Source organism: Ciona robusta, chromosome 2 (assembly GCF_009617815.1).
Source record: "Ciona robusta chromosome 2, ASM961781v2".
NCBI lineage: Eukaryota > Metazoa > Chordata > Ascidiacea > Phlebobranchia > Cionidae > Ciona > Ciona robusta.
The window spans coordinates 4129004-4146491 of NC_143236.1; the positions used below are offsets into that span (position 1 = coordinate 4129004).

The 17488-nt window shown below is 42.1% G+C and overlaps 1 protein-coding gene across 10 annotated transcripts in view; it reads right to left on the reverse strand.

Annotated features, from left to right (window-relative positions):
* Positions 1-78: 78 nt before the first annotated feature.
* Positions 79-17488, reverse strand: part of LOC149740315 (teneurin-3-like) — a 47085-nt gene continuing 29675 nt past the window's right edge. For 9 of the 10 annotated variants that reach the window (XM_089871853.1, XM_089871854.1, XM_089871851.1 and 6 more), the window contains 35 exons: positions 15831-16120; positions 15273-15374; positions 14350-14528; positions 12172-12415; positions 11901-12002; positions 11610-11804; positions 11273-11473; positions 10321-10548; positions 10104-10253; positions 9781-9997; positions 9591-9710; positions 9239-9521; positions 8334-8601; positions 7974-8231; positions 7617-7768; positions 7275-7452; positions 6907-7118; positions 6638-6807; positions 6358-6483; positions 6034-6217; positions 5697-5921; positions 5539-5623; positions 5159-5470; positions 4837-5040; positions 4374-4711; positions 4040-4262; positions 3696-3955; positions 3242-3438; positions 2885-3130; positions 2583-2721; positions 2331-2463; positions 2100-2247; positions 1568-2003; positions 1310-1424; positions 79-1236 (listed from right to left, as the gene is read on the reverse strand). In XM_089871853.1, the coding sequence (XP_089727979.1) occupies positions 557-1236; positions 1310-1424; positions 1568-2003; positions 2100-2247; positions 2331-2463; positions 2583-2721; positions 2885-3130; positions 3242-3438; positions 3696-3955; positions 4040-4262; positions 4374-4711; positions 4837-5040; positions 5159-5470; positions 5539-5623; positions 5697-5921; positions 6034-6217; positions 6358-6483; positions 6638-6807; positions 6907-7118; positions 7275-7452; positions 7617-7768; positions 7974-8231; positions 8334-8601; positions 9239-9521; positions 9591-9710; positions 9781-9997; positions 10104-10253; positions 10321-10548; positions 11273-11473; positions 11610-11804; positions 11901-12002; positions 12172-12415; positions 14350-14528; positions 15273-15374; positions 15831-16120 (7600 nt within the window). In that variant the 3' untranslated portion in view covers positions 79-556. The remainder of the gene's footprint in view (positions 1237-1309; positions 1425-1567; positions 2004-2099; positions 2248-2330; positions 2464-2582; positions 2722-2884; positions 3131-3241; positions 3439-3695; positions 3956-4039; positions 4263-4373; positions 4712-4836; positions 5041-5158; positions 5471-5538; positions 5624-5696; positions 5922-6033; positions 6218-6357; positions 6484-6637; positions 6808-6906; positions 7119-7274; positions 7453-7616; positions 7769-7973; positions 8232-8333; positions 8602-9238; positions 9522-9590; positions 9711-9780; positions 9998-10103; positions 10254-10320; positions 10549-11272; positions 11474-11609; positions 11805-11900; positions 12003-12171; positions 12416-14349; positions 14529-15272; positions 15375-15830; positions 16121-17488) is intronic. The other variant, XM_089871852.1, reaches the window with a different exon arrangement.

Consider the following 17488-nt stretch of genomic DNA (forward strand, 5'->3'; position numbering starts at 1 on the left):
AGGTTTAAACCGCTTGAATTAGGCTAATTTATTTATGGTACCCTGCCCAAACTTTGTAAATAAAAATATTAAAACCAGTTTGTTTGTTTATATTTTTAATAAAGGTGAACGTAGTGGCAAGTGCACTCTGCAGAGCCAGTGAACAAACGTATGTTATGTCCGAACAAAAAAAATCGAAAATTGAAAATCATGATTATCCGAGCAGGAACAAGCGGGAGCATTTGGCAAACAAATGTTCCAAAAAAAACGAGCAAACTGAAAGCGATTTTTGCCAACTCAGCAATATATAGGGCGATGCAAAATCAAATGAAGGTTATATAATGAGCGCCTATCTCGCATCTAGCGAGCGTCAGAACAAGTCACAGTGGCAAAAATAGAAAATCGAGGATTCGTATGGCACGACAGGATCCTACGGTCGAAGTACGGGCTTTCGCAGCGTGCATAAATTACTAGAGTCATGGCCCTCGCCATGCCCACAGTGAAGCGGTCGCTAGGACCACAGGAATCGTAATAATTTATAGATTTCTTAGTCAGGCACGAATTAGATGCATGATTATCAGGTCACTTTAACAAAGCGCATGTTTCTACCAGAGTCTGCTAGCTCTGGATAACGTTCCGGATCCCAAGTTGGTCGTAACTGGTAAGATGATAAACGGTGGCGAGACCGAATTTCCTGCTTTTCCGCTTCAGTCCAGCGGGTCCGAATGCCGGATTGTATTTTTTGTCTCTCGAACTCCCAGGCTTCATTTTCCGCTCTTCTTTGAGCTTCGCGTAGGACCTGCTCTTTCTCTTCTATCGGGCTTGGGAAGTCGGATGCAGGGTCATCGTCGACATAAGTAAGAACAACTACAGCGTGTCCCGACTCAAAGCGTATGCGTTTCTCTTGTAGAGACACCGCGATTGGTCGCTTTGTTCTTCTGGAAGAGGCAACAGTTCCGGAACCATCGTCATCCCGACCACCGTCCAGAACGCGATCGTTCCCAGCAGATATGCGTAGAATCTGCCTGTCTTTATCGAACGCGTCCGAGGGTTTGCTTAAATAAACGGACGGTTTGCCTTCCAGCGTTAGGCTCATAGCAGCAGAGGCAGAATCAGCGGACTTTCCGATCACGACGTTAGCTCCGTTTAGAATGCCACTCATGCGCTTAACGTCATCCGTTGCATCGTTGATGACTTGGGTGGTGATGGTTCCTCTGTCTACCACTATAACAAGGCCTTGGACAAAAAGTGTTCCGCCTGGAAAATGGTAAACATGAAAGCCTGCACAAATTGATATCACCAGCAATCTAAATCAAGTCAAAATACTTACTGGACACTTCTTGTGATGTGTGCCTTGTTGGAATAAGAACCGATGGAGTGGAAGTCTGAAGATTCATGTACGTTGAAAGATGGTGAGTTAATTGGCATTCCGCGCTCGATTTATCCTGAGTATGAATGCGGAAGGGTTATGTTTCGACATAGATACTATTACGAATGACTGTAGTTATTAAAATCAACGAATTAAACAAAAAAATATTATTCTAATTTAATTTGCAAAACCTTGTTGGTACAATAACCCCATGTTTACCTTTTGTCTGGATGCGATTTGCGGGTCTGGAGCAACGTTGTTCAACTTGAACCCAAGTGAACTCAACCAGCTTTGCGTGTCTGTCATGTGGTTGTATACTGGTATTTGGTTAACGGGGTCAGTGACTTGGTATTCCAAGAACGGTACTCCGCTGGCTCGTTTGTCTGCCAACCCTTCAAGTCCTGAAGATGTAAACTGGCCAATCAATGCGTCGTATTCAACCCCGTGGTGAATTTTTCCTGAGCTCTCTTCTGTCGAACGCTTCCTATTGGTGGAGGTGCCCGTGTTGATGCCAATGGTGGGACGCGGATCGATTACGTCACGATCAGGAAATCTGACGAGACCAGTTGTGACGTCATATATACCACCTTTGAATCCAATCACGAGACGAATCGAAGGTAACGAGTCAAAGATAACTTGACCGAATGGTGTGTACCTGCAAATACAAAGTGACAGGTATTAATAAATAGCAATATATGTATACAACTTTAAAGCAGCAAATTGTTTGCGCCTAAAAACCTAAAACACTTACTTGATTCGTTTCACAGTAGATCCCGTACTGTCTAGCACCGCAAGCGGAGTACCCTGGTGGTCGCTCACGATGAGCCACATCAGACCATCGCTTCGCTCCATGGCAAACACGTGACCTTCCTCATCGTAGCGGAACGAAGTCACGAGACCTGGGTATAATCAAAACATGAAAAGTTTGTCTTTTTCTGTTAAACTTTTACATTCATATTTATTGAATAATAATTAATCTTACCGGAAGTTGCGTTGTACACGTGAGTGAGGCGTGACGAGCGGGTGACGTCAGCATAGAGATAACGTAGCACCTCATGACGCAATACGTCGACTCTGGTTGCCAGGCGACCGAATCCATCATAACCGTACTTGATCTGAATAATAACGCCAATATAAGATCTGTTTACAACGCAGACTTACCGAAAATAACACAGTGAACTTTAAAGAGAGCCATTATGACTGTTAAATAGACTAAAAGTACAAAGTGTAATACCTCATATTGACCAGGCCCATCCAAGCGATAAGCCTTCTTCAAGTTGCCGAGTGAGTCATATTCAAAGACCTCGTTACCACGTTCTCGGAGGAAGCCATCCGCATCGAACTCGTACTGGATTTCACCGCAAGATGTCAGCCTAAAGCATAGGCTGTGTGTTAGAGATGGCGTAGTAATTTATTATGATTCTTTTCAGGCTATTTGTAGACAAACAAGTAAACGATAGCCTTGCGTTGAAAACTAATGCGTTTAAAGTTTTAAATAACTGGTATGTCCTATGTTTTATGTTTGGTAAATAATACCTTCCAAGTCTGTTATATCGCAAGCTTGTCCGCACGCCATCGTTCTCCATTTGAGATAGCCTGCCATCGGAATCATAGGAATATCTCCACGTCACTCTGCCGTCTTTTGCGGCGGTTCTGATTCCGCCATGTTGATTGTAAGAGTACACGGTCGATGTTTTGTTGGAGAAGATGCCGATCTTATATTCTTCACTGCTGATACGGCCGGACGGTTCGTAACGAAGCAAAGTGCTGAATACGATGGCACTGCAAATGGGAAGCGTTATTTCGGCTGATACATTTTAAAAGCTATTCGAAGCCATTGCAAAACTTGTTATAAGTCGATATCAACAGAGTTAAAGATAATGATTGTTTTACCTGTAAACTTCCATCTCCGCCTGCACGATTCTCCCGCTGCTGTCTGATTGTTTTGTAAGAGTGGCCTCTTGTGAGCTCACAGTGTAGAGGTTGGAGGAAAGATCGATGACGGTGAATCGACCAAATGTTGTGAGTTTGCCTGAAACGTCATTGTACGTCAGCTCCTCCAGCGGCAGTTCAGTGCTGTTTATTTTGACCTAAACATGAGTTTGTTGTTACATATTTGTGAAGACGCCATATTAATTGGTGTATACTACTGTGGGGTAAGATAGAACAGCTTTAGCACAAAATAAAATATCCTAACCGTGTGTAAAAAATTACCAACGGTCCATGGAAATGGTGAGGATGCGGTTTTATAATTATTTTAATGTTCTTTGTTTTCTACCAAATGAGCCGAGAAAATAGAATGAAAATGTGTTCTATCTCTCTCCCCCTACTTTAGGCTAATACTCACGTGAATGCTTTGCAGACGCAAGTTTACATCATGTGTGTAGTCAAAGACAGCCAACATGCCGAGGTCTTTTGATGACGTAACTGTGTGACGTTGTACTAGCGGTCCGTTTCTATGGAAACGCATTGTGCAGTCATCTGTAGCTACAGAGACAAGCTCACCGGATTGCGGATCTCGAAGCATTCGAGTTCGCGCAGAGTCATGTAAAACTTCGGTCATGTGACCGTGTGCGTCATATCGGTAGATGACTTTGCGTTTTTCGCCTGTAAAAAAATAAAAAAAAGGTTTAAAATTTGAAACACCTAATGAAACTATAAGCAGTAATTGCAAAATAAACTTTAACTTACCAGGATAGTACAATGAAAGAATTTCCCCTTTGTCATTTCTATCTATTATGAGAGATGTCTTTCCTGTAGAACCTAGAAAGGTGTGACGGATGAAGCCAATGCCAAGTCTCCTGTCAACTGCGAAGGAAAGACCGGATGGTAAAGTAACACGTTGTAAAGATTGGTTATCATCATATGTGAACGTGTATTGAGCTGGTGGACTGGATAGACTAAGATGGGAGATCTGTAAAGAAATCAAACTCGTAAGTATTCTCAAAATATTAAGTAGCTTAAATTATAACTCTGTTTGAGTTAGGATACTGTGATAAATAAGTAGCATCATTAGTAGCCACACCTTGTTTCCGTATGTATATCTCCAAAGCTGACCGTCCCCTCTCTGTGCGCTCTGCAGGTTGCCATATACGTCATACCGCAAGTTCTCGTTCTGGGGTCCTCTCTGCCACGTCACTGCATGTCCGCTTTGGTCGTATGTTACATTAACCGGAGTGATTCCTTTGCTTGGCATCCAGAGTGTTGGTAATCCACGACTGTCATATTGTATCCTAAGCATGAACTTGGTGTGATCGTCATAGATTCGATCCATCTTCATTGCTTGCGAGTAATCCAGGGACAAGATGTTACGTCCGTTAACAAGCATTCTTCTTCCAAGTAAAAACTTATTTGATGACTGGCCTGTTGTTAAAAGAAGGACAAGTTTTAATGAAACTCAATTGAGAATAACTAATCTACGGTTACACATTAAGAATGAACGTTACCAAATATATAAAGACACGAAATACACATCCAACCATTTTTACCATTTTCACGTTCTTTCCGAGTGCTCCATTCAATTTTATTCTCGAGTGGATCAGCAGGAAGTTGGATGGTTCGTTTAGCAAGGAAGGGAGCTGTCAGCCCAAGAACTGGGTGTGGCTTCGTTTCCAACGTGAGCTCAGAATCATCCAAATAACGAACCGATATCGAGTTGTCTGTCCATCGTTCGTAAGTAGTTGTCATTGCACCTATAAATAAATTTTAAAAAACTGTGTGTTAGTATGGCTTTACAGCAGCCTTATAGAGTAAAAAATGAGGAAAGAGTCTTTCTTTTGATATTTAGACAACGCACAACTTTTTTCTTACCTTCCGTTGTTGTTATGATGTCGCAAAGATACCCAGGTTCGGTTGTTATGACAACATCACGTCTTCCGACGCCGATCAGCGAAGACTCTCCACCGCTGGAGGGAGCTGCTCTCTTCATGGTGACAGTCTGACGAGTGGCGTTTGAAATTGCGTGGAGTGAGGTCATGGCACCAGTTGATGATGTTGCTGTGATCAGTCGACCATGAATGTCGTAGGCATAGAAACTCGAGGAATAACGTCCGGTGACGCTGGAACGAATCAAACCGTTTCCATCTCCCTGGTAAGTGAACGAAGCGAGTGGTGTTTCTGTTCCTGTTAATTTGATTGGGTAAAGTTCATGTAATTTTTTTTTGTAGGAGCGGTGAGTTTTGACTACGTACCTCGGGATATCCTGGTAAGTGTGCCATCAAGGCCAGTTGTCAATGATAGTGTCTTACGATTTGGCAGTGACATCTGAACTGGTTTCTGCAAGTATGCAGTTGATACAATCAAATCATACGTGCGAAGTAATTTACAAATATTTGAAATACCAACTTACCCCATTGGAAGCATATTCAATTCGTACATGGTTTCCGTTCGAGTCTGTAACTTGTCTGAGTCCTCCATCGGTGGAGTAAGCGTATGAATAAAGCTGAGCACCGGTTATAACGTTGCGTGTTTTAATGTGTCTCCCGTTTTGGTCAAACACATAAAGATGGTTGGTGTCAGGGTCGGATACATTGTACTCGTTATTTCTTGAAAGAGAAGGCAGGGAACGATGGATCTGAAAATAATATGAGATAAAATAAAACATACAGGTTTTGTAGTGTACACATTTTTTTCATAAAAAAGTATTACTTTGGCTTTTTTGGCAGCTTTTAAATAGGTTAAAATACCTTTCTAATTCTCAAGTTAAGTTGATCTGCGATATATACAGAGCCGTCAGGGGTCGCAGTCACAGCAGCAGGATCATGCAGAGCAGCGCTTCTCGCGAAATCCCCATCACCCAAGAAGCAGAGGCATTGTTGCAATGCACAATCGCAATCTGAATCGACGCCCGCCACAGAAGAGATCCGACCGCTAATAAAAGGAATAAAATTAGCAATCATTCAATAATTAAGTTGTAAATATTTTCTCGTGTACGATACTATAGGCTAATTTACTTTAGCGTAGAGTTATAGTTATATACGATACTGTAGAATTAAAATATGTTAACTTACGTTGAGGGGTCGATCCTTCTAACTCTGTGCACAAACTTGCGGTCAGTTTCCGATATGTAGATAGCACCATCCAGTGGTGAAACAGTGATTGAAGTAGGAGAGATCAAACTCACTTTACGAGCATCACTACAAAATAAAGTTACCGACTTTTAAAACAAAATACTGACACCGATTGGAAAGCTGAGCACTGATAGCAAGTTATAATTAATTTATTTATGTCAGATTTAACATAATATGAAGAACTCAGCATAAATATATTTATCAAAATCTAATTAATTACCGGTTATCTGGTTTTCTCGCAACACTTCTCATACAATGGAGGGGAATTCCAGCAGCTAGAGAGGCCTGTCTGTTGATGACGTCAATCCGAATAATGACGTCACCATCCAGGACATACAAATTCCCATCCACGTGACTCGCAGCGATGTCAGTCGGGAAAGTTAGTTCCAGCTGTAGAAAGTCAAGTTTAAAAACCCAAAGCATGAAAAAATCAAGAAGATAAAGTACCATTAAAAAATGTTTATAACTACTGTGGTCAGAAATTCATACCTGGTCTAAGCTCATGCTGCCTTGGCATTGCAATGGTCTTGTTCCGGATACAAGGATACTGCCAGCGAAGGTTTGAATGACAGAAGATCGTGGGTGGATATTACGGATCCTGTTGCCATCAATGAAGTAAAGTACACCGTCTTTGTCAAATGTGAGGCCTTTAGGTGCAGACAAAGTTGCTTCTGATGCTAACCCAAAATCGCCACAGTCGTCTGCCGATAAGAAAAAATTAAGTCTAATTCCAAGAAGGACGTTATTTTTTTAACAAAAGCGTTTCCAAAACGCATTTTATTATACTACTTGTTATTTTCGAAATATGTTAGATAAAAATGCAAGTAACCATCCTTATATGCATATATATGTCTCACCTTCTTGTAGCGGATAGCAAGTTCTTCCCGACCCTGCCACAACTTCGTAGTTAGATGTGAGGTCACGAGGTGATCGACTGGATGTCAAAGTCATCTGACGTAGGCGATAGATCCTTTTTTCGTTTGGGTTGGAGAAATACAACAAACCACCCTGCGTTGGGTCGATTGCCATGTAGTACTAAAGAACAAAATTTAAATTTAAAATATGCTTGATTCATTATGCGAAAATAGTATACCTCTATTATACTCCACAGCCTAATTTAATCCGTTAATAGCTCCAAGTTACAACAAAATTGCTCGTTTTATAAACTTTATAAACAAACAGTAATAATTAAGTTGTACCTTTGCTGGTGCATCTCGGGTAGAGAATAAATTTGTAACTTGCCCTCTGACGTCAATCTTACGTATGTAATCATGATCACCAACGTAAACATTTCCCATTGCGTCACTGGTCAATGCCACCGGTGATCTTAGTGGGTTGTTTTCGGCGGGTCCTAAGACAATTTGTTTGAATTAATAATTTAGTTACTATTCTATATATTATATGCTTTTTTTGCGGAGACTGACGATGCCATTTACGATAAGTATAAAGGAAATATTGGTTGGACTCCTGTTTGTTACGTTTTCGTAGCACCAGATCCTTAATAATTTAACATTCCCATTCTTAAGTTATAAAATAGAAAAACGAATGTAGCTTACCATTGCAACCGTCACAAGACGAGTGCCGTGGGTTCCCGTTTCCCATCACAGTGGCCATAATAGGGGGCTGGTCACTTAAGCGCATTAAACCCCCATTACCAAGATAAACAACTCCTTTCGATGGGTGATACGTGTGGTGAATAGCAAGAGACCAGAGTCCAATTGAACCATCTGATACAGGGTTTCGACCTTCGACGATGGTCTCAAATAACTTCCAAACGACTTGGTTGCAGGAATCGTAGACGTAGCCAACATAAACTATCAAAATAAAACTCTAATAAGTTTTTGGCCAAAAAATAACATTTTGTGTGGATCCATTGCACAAAGAAGGAAATGAAGGCTTAAACGTCACAAACTAACCTTTTGCTGCAATACTTCCATAGACAGGTTGTCCGTAAGCGTCTTCACGCGACCACTCATAAGTGTACGTAAGTTCGGATCGAGGTTCGAACTTCTTACTGAACTCCACACCCTGGATAACGATGCGGAGATGTACGAGGACCAGGTTGGCTGGCTTTTCTTTGTTGACAAGCGAAATTACAAGGAGAGACTGGTAGCCCATTGCCCTTGAACTCAAATAGACAAGTGAGGTGTCAGTGCCCGGTAAAGGAACAGATTCACGGATTGCCTGAAAAAAACGACATACTTAATAAAAAATTGTAGAACCCGGCCGCGGAAACCACTTTTTTGATTGAATGGATTAACAACGATGTTGTATGTGCAGTCACAACAAATAATTGTATCGAAGCTTGATCATAACACACATCAAGTGTTTGATGCGGGTGATTGTGTCAATACTTGTTGTGTGGTGTCAATGTCAAAATCGTTTTTCAAACACGGCGATGTCAAGGTAATGCTCTTATGACGTCAAACGAATCAATAACAGGATCGCGTCTATCTGTTTGTGTTGTTATTGTGAACCTCAAATTGAGATATGCAAAGGCAACTAATTTGACACAGTATATTACTTTTCAGGAAAACTTGGTTAACTGAACCATTTAAAATGCTACCACAATAAAAATAGGATGTTTAGGGAAAGTATTCCATTACGCAACGCCAACCAGTACTCTACGTCGTAGTTATCCAATACTCGTTTATATAGGCATAAGAAGTTTTAGCACAGCGGACGAAAACATTTTAACGGATCAATTTATAAACTGTTCTTCGGGCCTAAACGTTTCAAAGCAGGTTTTTTTTACGGTTTAACACGCACAGGCGTGTGTAGCTAACGAGGTGGAAATGGGGCGATAAATCATAATTCAAACCTGGATCTCTGGGATGACGGATCCGCGTTCCGAGCACTCAGCTGCACTGTAGGCGCGAACTGAGCTCACCAGCACTGCCGCGTCGGGTTCCGGTAGCTTACTGACGTCACAATTGCCGCTTGTTATGTCACTGCTTGAAGGTTGGCTTGGAGTCCGCATTGTTACGGTTGGCATGACAACAAAGTCGTTCCAAGGAACGAACACGGTGGCGCTAGAGGGGACAAACGAGGTACGCTGGAAGTTGAGAGTCAAAGAGCCACCACCGTTGACAAGAATGTCATACCTGTGGGTAATGAAGGCGAATAATTAACAAGTTACAACTGTTGCAAGCAAATATTTTAACGCAACTTACCATCCATTTGCTCTGGTTTTAGTAATTCCGTAAAAGAGGTTGTGTTCGACCTTCACTTGTACACCGATCAGAGGTGAACCATCGGCAGTGATCACTTTTCCACGTATAACACTTGTGCGCCTGAAAAGGATGTTATGCTATAAACACTGCCGATAAGCTAAGATGCGTGGAATATATGTCAGTTACGTACTTTGGATCAAATCTCGACCCGTCGGCGTTAATCTGGACCCCATTACGGTTTACTAAGAAAAAAGTTCTTTGGTGGAAGGATGCAGTCGTGGGAAGGGGATTGCTGCTCCGGATGCGAGCCACTTCAGTGCTCGGATCAAGTCCTCCTCTGCATTGAGAACTTCGAGTACAAGATGGGTGGGAACAACAGTCCGGATCTTGACAATCTCGTAGAGTATCTGGCGAAAGAAATATTATTTTAAATTTAAATTATATTTTCCAACCGTCAATGCTTTTATTGAATGGCTATTAAAAGCTTCTTTATAACGACTTGAGTTAACTTACCAAGGTCGTCATCCCTCATGTTGGAGCAGTGGAGCTCTACCTGGACATCACATGCATCCGACTTCCACCTGTTATCACATGAGCAGTACCATCCTCCGTCTCCATCCCGGACACAATTACCGTTCCCGGAGCAATCATTTGGACATCCGGCTAAATAGAAAAATATCATTTGATTCAACATTCCAGATCAAATGTGCTTGAAATGGTCTAAACTTACGGAAAGTGCAGATGTCACCGTTCCAACCAACATCACAAATGCAAACACCTTCAGAGCAAGAACCGTGCTCTTCGCATCGAGGATCACACTGACGTACATGGCAGGCGTCGCCCGTCCATCCCTCCTCGCATCTACATACTCCGTTGACGCATGCGCCATGCCCAGGTTGGCAGGCGGGCCTACATTGTGCTGTGGATGGGGTGGTAGGAATGAGTGGTGCATTTAAATCTGTGTGTTTCAAATGCGTGTGGTGGGGTTGGCAGTTCGAACGTTAATCATGATTTGAATGATTTATCGTTCAAGCATTTTCAATTATGGAGTTTTGAATTTAAGATGAATTCGTGCAAGTAGTTTATATTGGTGATAATTCAAATGATAATTGTTATTTAATCAAACCAATGTGTTAGTTAAAACCAAGACAAAGTTCAAACGAATTTGGTAAAATCCCAACGGCGTCCAATCAGCAGTCGTTGACGTAATTCCGATGACGTAATCCGAATCGTCCGAGTCAGGTGATGACGTCACGTTGCGTAAGGTCGACACAGCAAGCACACAACAACAAAGGAGAGATAGAGGGAAAGAAAATAAAACAAAAGACAAGTAAGTCGGGTTGCAGCTACATTGAAAATCCGTATAACGGACTAAACATACCAAGCTAACCAATAAAACAAGCCCCGTGACTAAGCCTACGATGCAAACTTAAAAAGAAATTAGCTAAAATAAAATAAAGTGAGCGAGACCGCTCTAAAATAAAATGCATGCAATCTATGTATGGGTGATGTGTTAGTATCATTCATGGTGGTGGATCGACCAGGCTTTATATATGTTTTTGACTTCTTTCTTACTTTCTATCCATGTTTTAAATTACTTATTACACAATTACATTACCATGCATTAGCCTATCATACACACAAACTAATCACGCAGAGTTAAAATAGCACACGCCACCTACCGAGGACACAGTCGTTGCCTCCCCAGCCAGCATCACAGATGCAAATCTCGGCCGTCACGTCATAGGTCCCGTGACCAGCACAGTTAGTGAAGCATGTCGAATCTTTCTCCGTGCAAATGCTACCGGACCAACCGCGGTCGCAACGACAAACGCCAGTAACGCACACCCCGTGACCAGAACAAGAGGGATCGAAGCAATCAACTGTGCGAAACAAGCAGGGGTTAACCAAATAAGTTGTTATTAGTTTTCTGGTAAAAGCGCTATGCATTTTCGTTGTACATTATGGACACAAAATGAGCTGAACCGAAATTAAAGTTATGTTCTAAACACCACTTACTCTGTTCACATGCCTCCCCTTTGTACCCTCGTTCGCACACACATTCACCACCATCACACGAGCCATGGTTGCTGCACTCGGGATGTACACATTGGTCGCTTGGTGTCGCACAGTCTACACCCTTCCACCCCGAAAAACAGACACATTTTCCATGAGCGTAGACACCGTTTCCTCGGCAAGTTACAGAGCAGGATGCTGAGAAAACAAGTCACCATTAATGCTAAATGTTAAACGTGCTGTTATAGCAATTTCTTTAAAGAGCAGTATTTATGAAATGTTCATTGCTTATACCTTGTGAACAATCGCTGCCTTGGTAGCCAGGGAAGCAGGCGCATACTCCACTCACACAGTCGCCATTGTTGCTGCACTTCTTCGGACAGTCAGATAATCCTTCTGCGATTTAAGAAGTTAAGCGGATTAATATATAGAATGCCTAAGAGCGGTCATTCCAGTATGCTTTTAAACGCATCAGCATCTCAGCATGCATTCGAACCCGAATATCCGGATAACAAGCGATTTTATATACGATAATATTAATACCAGTGATATATTCATGACTTACTAGATACAGTGGTTAAGATTTCGAAAGGAGCTTCGCTTTCAGCGTCGTTGTAAATAGCCACGTGCCAAGTACCAGCGTCCAGAAACTTAACGAAACCCAGGTTCACTTTTCTGGATTCGCTGTTCACGCTTCTACGTGATCTTTTACGGCTTGAGGTGGTGGACAACGTCATAATGGACGTGTGTGACGTAAGAGCTCGGGTTGAAGGCAATGAACCACCATCTATCTTCTCAAAGAAGTCGAACTGAATAAGAGAAAATAAATGGTAATACACAAATACGGTTTTGCAAACATGTATAGCACACGCAAACTAAACGTATATTGGCTTCGCACGCGATACAGAAAGGGCGTAAAAGGAACATAATCCAACTTCAGAGCACGGTCTAACTCTTCAATCCGCACCCGGATAGAGCCGAGGATTATGCTCGTAAACTGAGTGACAACAGCGCGAAAAGTGGGGACGTAAAATGAGAGCAGCGTTGAAATTAGCTCGTCTGTTTTACACGATTAAGAATTGTTATTCTCGAGTGTGCGGCGGAAAATCGATTTTAGGTTCTCGGTTGAAGCAAAGTAAAAATAATGGGTAATATTTCGTTTATGTTTACCCCTTTTCGGACAGGTGCTGATAAAAACGCTATCTGCTGGAGGACCAATTACTCAAGCATGACGCGTGACGTAATCAAACAATCCGGACCACCCGCGAATTGCGTTAAAACAATTTACTGGAATAGTTGGGCTATAATTTCGAAGGTAGTCACACACATTAGCGCCACGCGCGAACTGAAAATGCAGGGATGACGCAACTGTCTGTTTAGGAAAGGCGGAAATGAAGGCGATTTTTAGTGGCGAAAATATCACTTTCCCTAAAACAGCATGAGTATGACACTAACGATGAAACATGTAACGACAAGACTCCGCCAGGTTGGCAAGGTGAAGGATAACTCAATTAGTAAAGTTCAAGTAGCATTTCGTCGGCGGGGTTCGATCCGATAACCGGACTCGCTTCTATACACCGTCACTTATCGGCTGCCCATCGAGAGCCCCAAACACAACAATGGACATTCTTTGGTAATAATCCTTGAGCAGAAGAAACGCCACAGACGATGCCGCAGTCGCGGTTGGCGCTTTCAGGTTGTTTTAGGATTAAAAATGACCTCGGCTACTCGTGTTTAAACCTGGAATACCTGGATAAAACGGGCTCCTCGGGCACGCACGAGATTTTTATCACTAAAGATTGATCGAGACTTGCAGGGGAGCATCTCAAGTAAATCCGATCCGACCTTGCCGAGGCACGGTTGGTTATTTTTAGCTAATCCTCGAGAATTAAAAGCGGCATCGGCAATATTAACCTATTTTAACGTCGTCAGTACACGCTTGGAATCTAGTCGTCGGACGCGTGTCCTGTGGACAGGGATGGGTTATAAATCCCAGATTAACCCTTTTAAGGGGCTCGGGTTACGCGCGTGGTGACATGCACCAGTTCGCCCCAAAGGACCAACAACGGTAAATGTTGTGGCAGCTCTGAAGAACACTGAGTCAGTATGGCATTCGGCAAAAAATCAAACGAAAAACTAGCCGATAATACAATTAGCTTATATGGAACGTCAGCGTAGCAGGAATTTTAAAACCCCGAACTGACAATTGTAAGTTAAGTAAGAAGATGCTTTGTGGGTGACTAGTACAGCGACAGAGCAAATAGTTGGATCCTAACGTTTCGCTCCTGCCAAACCGCGTTGCAGCTATTTCCATTAATATCACTTGTTACAAGGGGGAAGCTTGCATGCTTTGGAAACAGTCCAGCAGTTGTGTCTGGAGAAGCAGCTGAAGTGAATTAGAGAGACGGACATAGCTAAGACCGCGGCTAGGGAGAACGACCGAAATCTCAGGCGGTGTCGGAAAAGAATCACAAAACAAGTCAAGGTGCTGACGGATTTTGTTTCGAGAACGTAGCAGAAAACGACCAGCGAATAAGGTTCAAGTGATGGCTACTTATGTTCCGTGAAGTTTAAAGAGAGATTAATACACAGCGGGGTTAGAACGGTTATCTACTTTTCTAAACAAGCTCCGCACGCGTGGCCAGCATATTGTTTGGTATATATTCTAAAATAATGCTCGGACTGAATACAAACATTCGCCCGAATTTTGAGTAGTTTACAAACATAATAAACGTGAACATACCTTTGTGTGAGTTGGCCGGAGTCCTTTTCTTCCATACACTGCCATTTCCGCCTGTGGCGACACAGAGCAGTTAAACTTCATGTGTGTCGGCTCTTCCACGTAAACTTGCATCCATGAGAAAGATGATGGCGGGACGACTATGGAAGACGGTCTGCTCATTTGTAACTCCATGGGCGTTCCTAAAGGGATGGCAAAGTTGTTAGACATCAAAGGAAACACATTTATTCAACAATATCAATGCTAGATAAACTCCATGTTTGAGAGAAAACTTTGCTAGTTTATTCAAAATGTCTATTGATGTGATCGATCTGAAAAAAAAATTTTTTTTGGATAAACCTGATACACGTTCCGATGTGCTGAATGTGGACGTAAGAAAATTCAATGCTAATTTTAGTGCACTCTAATGTAACCTTATTTTACCTACTCTAGTAATAAATGAAATGTTCGTTGGCGTTACTGTTATTCGCTGTCCATGCATTATTAATGCATTTTCGGTTCGAAACAGGTACATTTGCGAGCAAGTACGCAAATGCAGTCGGTTCGATGTGTTTATCGGATTGGTGAGTAAAACACCAGGAAAGAAATACGTATGTGGACAATTGTTAAACTGGCCCATTTGGGGACCATTCTTACAGTCTGCTTGATAGGAAGTCAACAACACATTCAAAATTGATTCCAAAAACTAAATAAATATTTTACAAAAAAATACAAAACCTGATTGAATATCAAAATATACAGTGCATGGCGTTTTAACTAATTGATACAATATGATACAGTTACATTCTGCTATTTTAACTATGATTAATAAGTCGTCAAACTTAAATATCATTTCTGTATTAGAGGTTAGAAAAGAAAATAATAAGTTCATTGGCTCCCTAGTTGAATTCTCGTACTTTTAAAATATTAATAATAAGGAATCGTACCTTGATCTTTCGGTTTCTTATCAACAACAGTGGTTGGATGTCCAGTAACACATTGAGCAGAGCCAGGTAATTCTATTACTTCAGTTGGACTCATCGAACGTACTGTACAAAATGAGAAACATGAAAGATACTTTTACATATAAAATATATTAAGACCAAAGGTGGACCATATTCCGTTAAAGTGTTTAAAGAATCTATTCAACATTTATCACTTTTTAGAAGAGTAAGACAGATCGGCCGACCCCCTAAAAGTGTTGGGCTTTTACGAGATATGTTTGCAGTAACTAAATCACACCCTCTTCCCCAGTTAGGATATTAACTGCGGGTTCGTTAAGCAAGCACACACACCAAGCAATGCACTCACATACTCCCGCTGTTGGCAGTTCGACCATCAAGCAACCTATTAATTTTTAATGGGCGCTGGCGACAATTGTCTGCGCTTTTCGGACACTGTCGTTATCGCGACGTTTTTATGTCGAATTACGTCACTGAGTAACCGATACACGATCCCAAGAGCTTGTCGCAAATTTCGGAGATCAAACAGGTAAATCAACTAACCTAAAAAGAACGCCGCCAGTGCCAGAAGGAGGGCTGACACAACGGCGAGCGTGAGCGCTGCACATTTCCAAGTCGCCTTTCCCCAACAACCCCCTCGTAGCTTCTCGAATGTTCCATCGTACTGTCTCGATTCTCGTCTGTGGATGTGTTGGTCATACCGACCACCAAACGATGAACGCTTGTTCATGAAACGGGCCGTAGTTCCACTCCCTGGCCCTGAAGTAGTAACCGCGGACGTATGCGGGGGAAGGGAAGATGGGATTCCTGGTGTATACCCTCCGAATGTTGCCCTGCGATAAGAAATACAGTTTAGCAAATAAAAAATATTTTATTGAAACAAAGACCGGTATGTATTTGACACATTTCCTGGAAAAGAAATTTAGATACTTTGTTTACTCGTTTCAAATAACTTCGTATCCCACGTTCGTATACTTCAGCTTCAAGTGCGCGATCTGACATGGTTCAATTGTGGTTGAAGGAGTGAATTTAATTGTTTCATTGGTTAAGGCTGCAGACAACTCGGATAGATTTCAACAAAAGCGTAATTTATATCTCAATCGGGTGAAATGGATGACCCTTTTGGTACGTTTTATGCTTATATGGGTTGGGGGAATCTGAGACTATAGGCGACACGATAGGCCGACGAGATCTAGCCGTCGCGACGAATTGTACCTCTAGGTAACCCCTGAGACATGACCCACAATGACCTTCGAAACAAACACAAAGCAAACTTAAAAGTGGGTGCTGGATTCTCAGCGTGGCTGCCTGTACCACAACATAAGAATCAGCGAGCCTTTTTCAATAACATAAAGTTTAAAAAAGGTCTCCCCATTTTGACCGCGATTATGACATACTTAGTGGTTGTGCAAACCAGACACAGCCCTGGCCGGGCCGCGACTCAGCTGCTACAAGGTTATTACTCGAAACCGTTGCCTATCTTTCACCTGCAGCAAACAACGGCTTAGCCGGGAGTTTCGTGACCCGGGGCAGCTGACCTACGACCTTTGAATGGGGGCCAACAGATTATACAGAATGTTTAAGTGGATAGCGTTGCCAAGTGTTGAAAAGTTACATTAGGTTTTTGAGATAAAGAAATGACTAAAAACTGTACATGTAATGGTGAACATATAAAAATTAGAGGTAGAGAACATAAAATCGAAATAATCATTCCAAACACAAATATATAAGATCTAGCACTAACTCGGAATGTAACAACAAGGAAAGAATTAAATTTTCTTCTTATAGTTGCAACAAGGCAATGTTTGGAGTATTTGGCAGTTTATCGATAAAAAGCAGACGTTTTAAATCCAAACTGAGGCGTTTGGCTGCGGTAGCACAACAACTGAGGTTGCAACAAAAGTGTAAGCTCAAGTTCGTCTATTCATAGCGATGCGATAACGATACAGCGTTTCGTTCTCTAGTGCAGCATCAAAGCAAAGACTGGCGACGCAGCAGCGGAGTGTTTTATTGCTGACAGTTTAATGGGAACTGGTGTTTCTCAGGTGTCAGAAGTCGAGACTCCCGGAGAGATTTCACGGCCACGCTAGTTTCAAGATTAATGGAAACGTCAAGGCTGGTCGACGACTGAAAGCGCTCCGTGAAATGATTGGTAACCAGATATTCGTGTGGTGATTGCGGGTTTTGCAACTTCAGCAAAG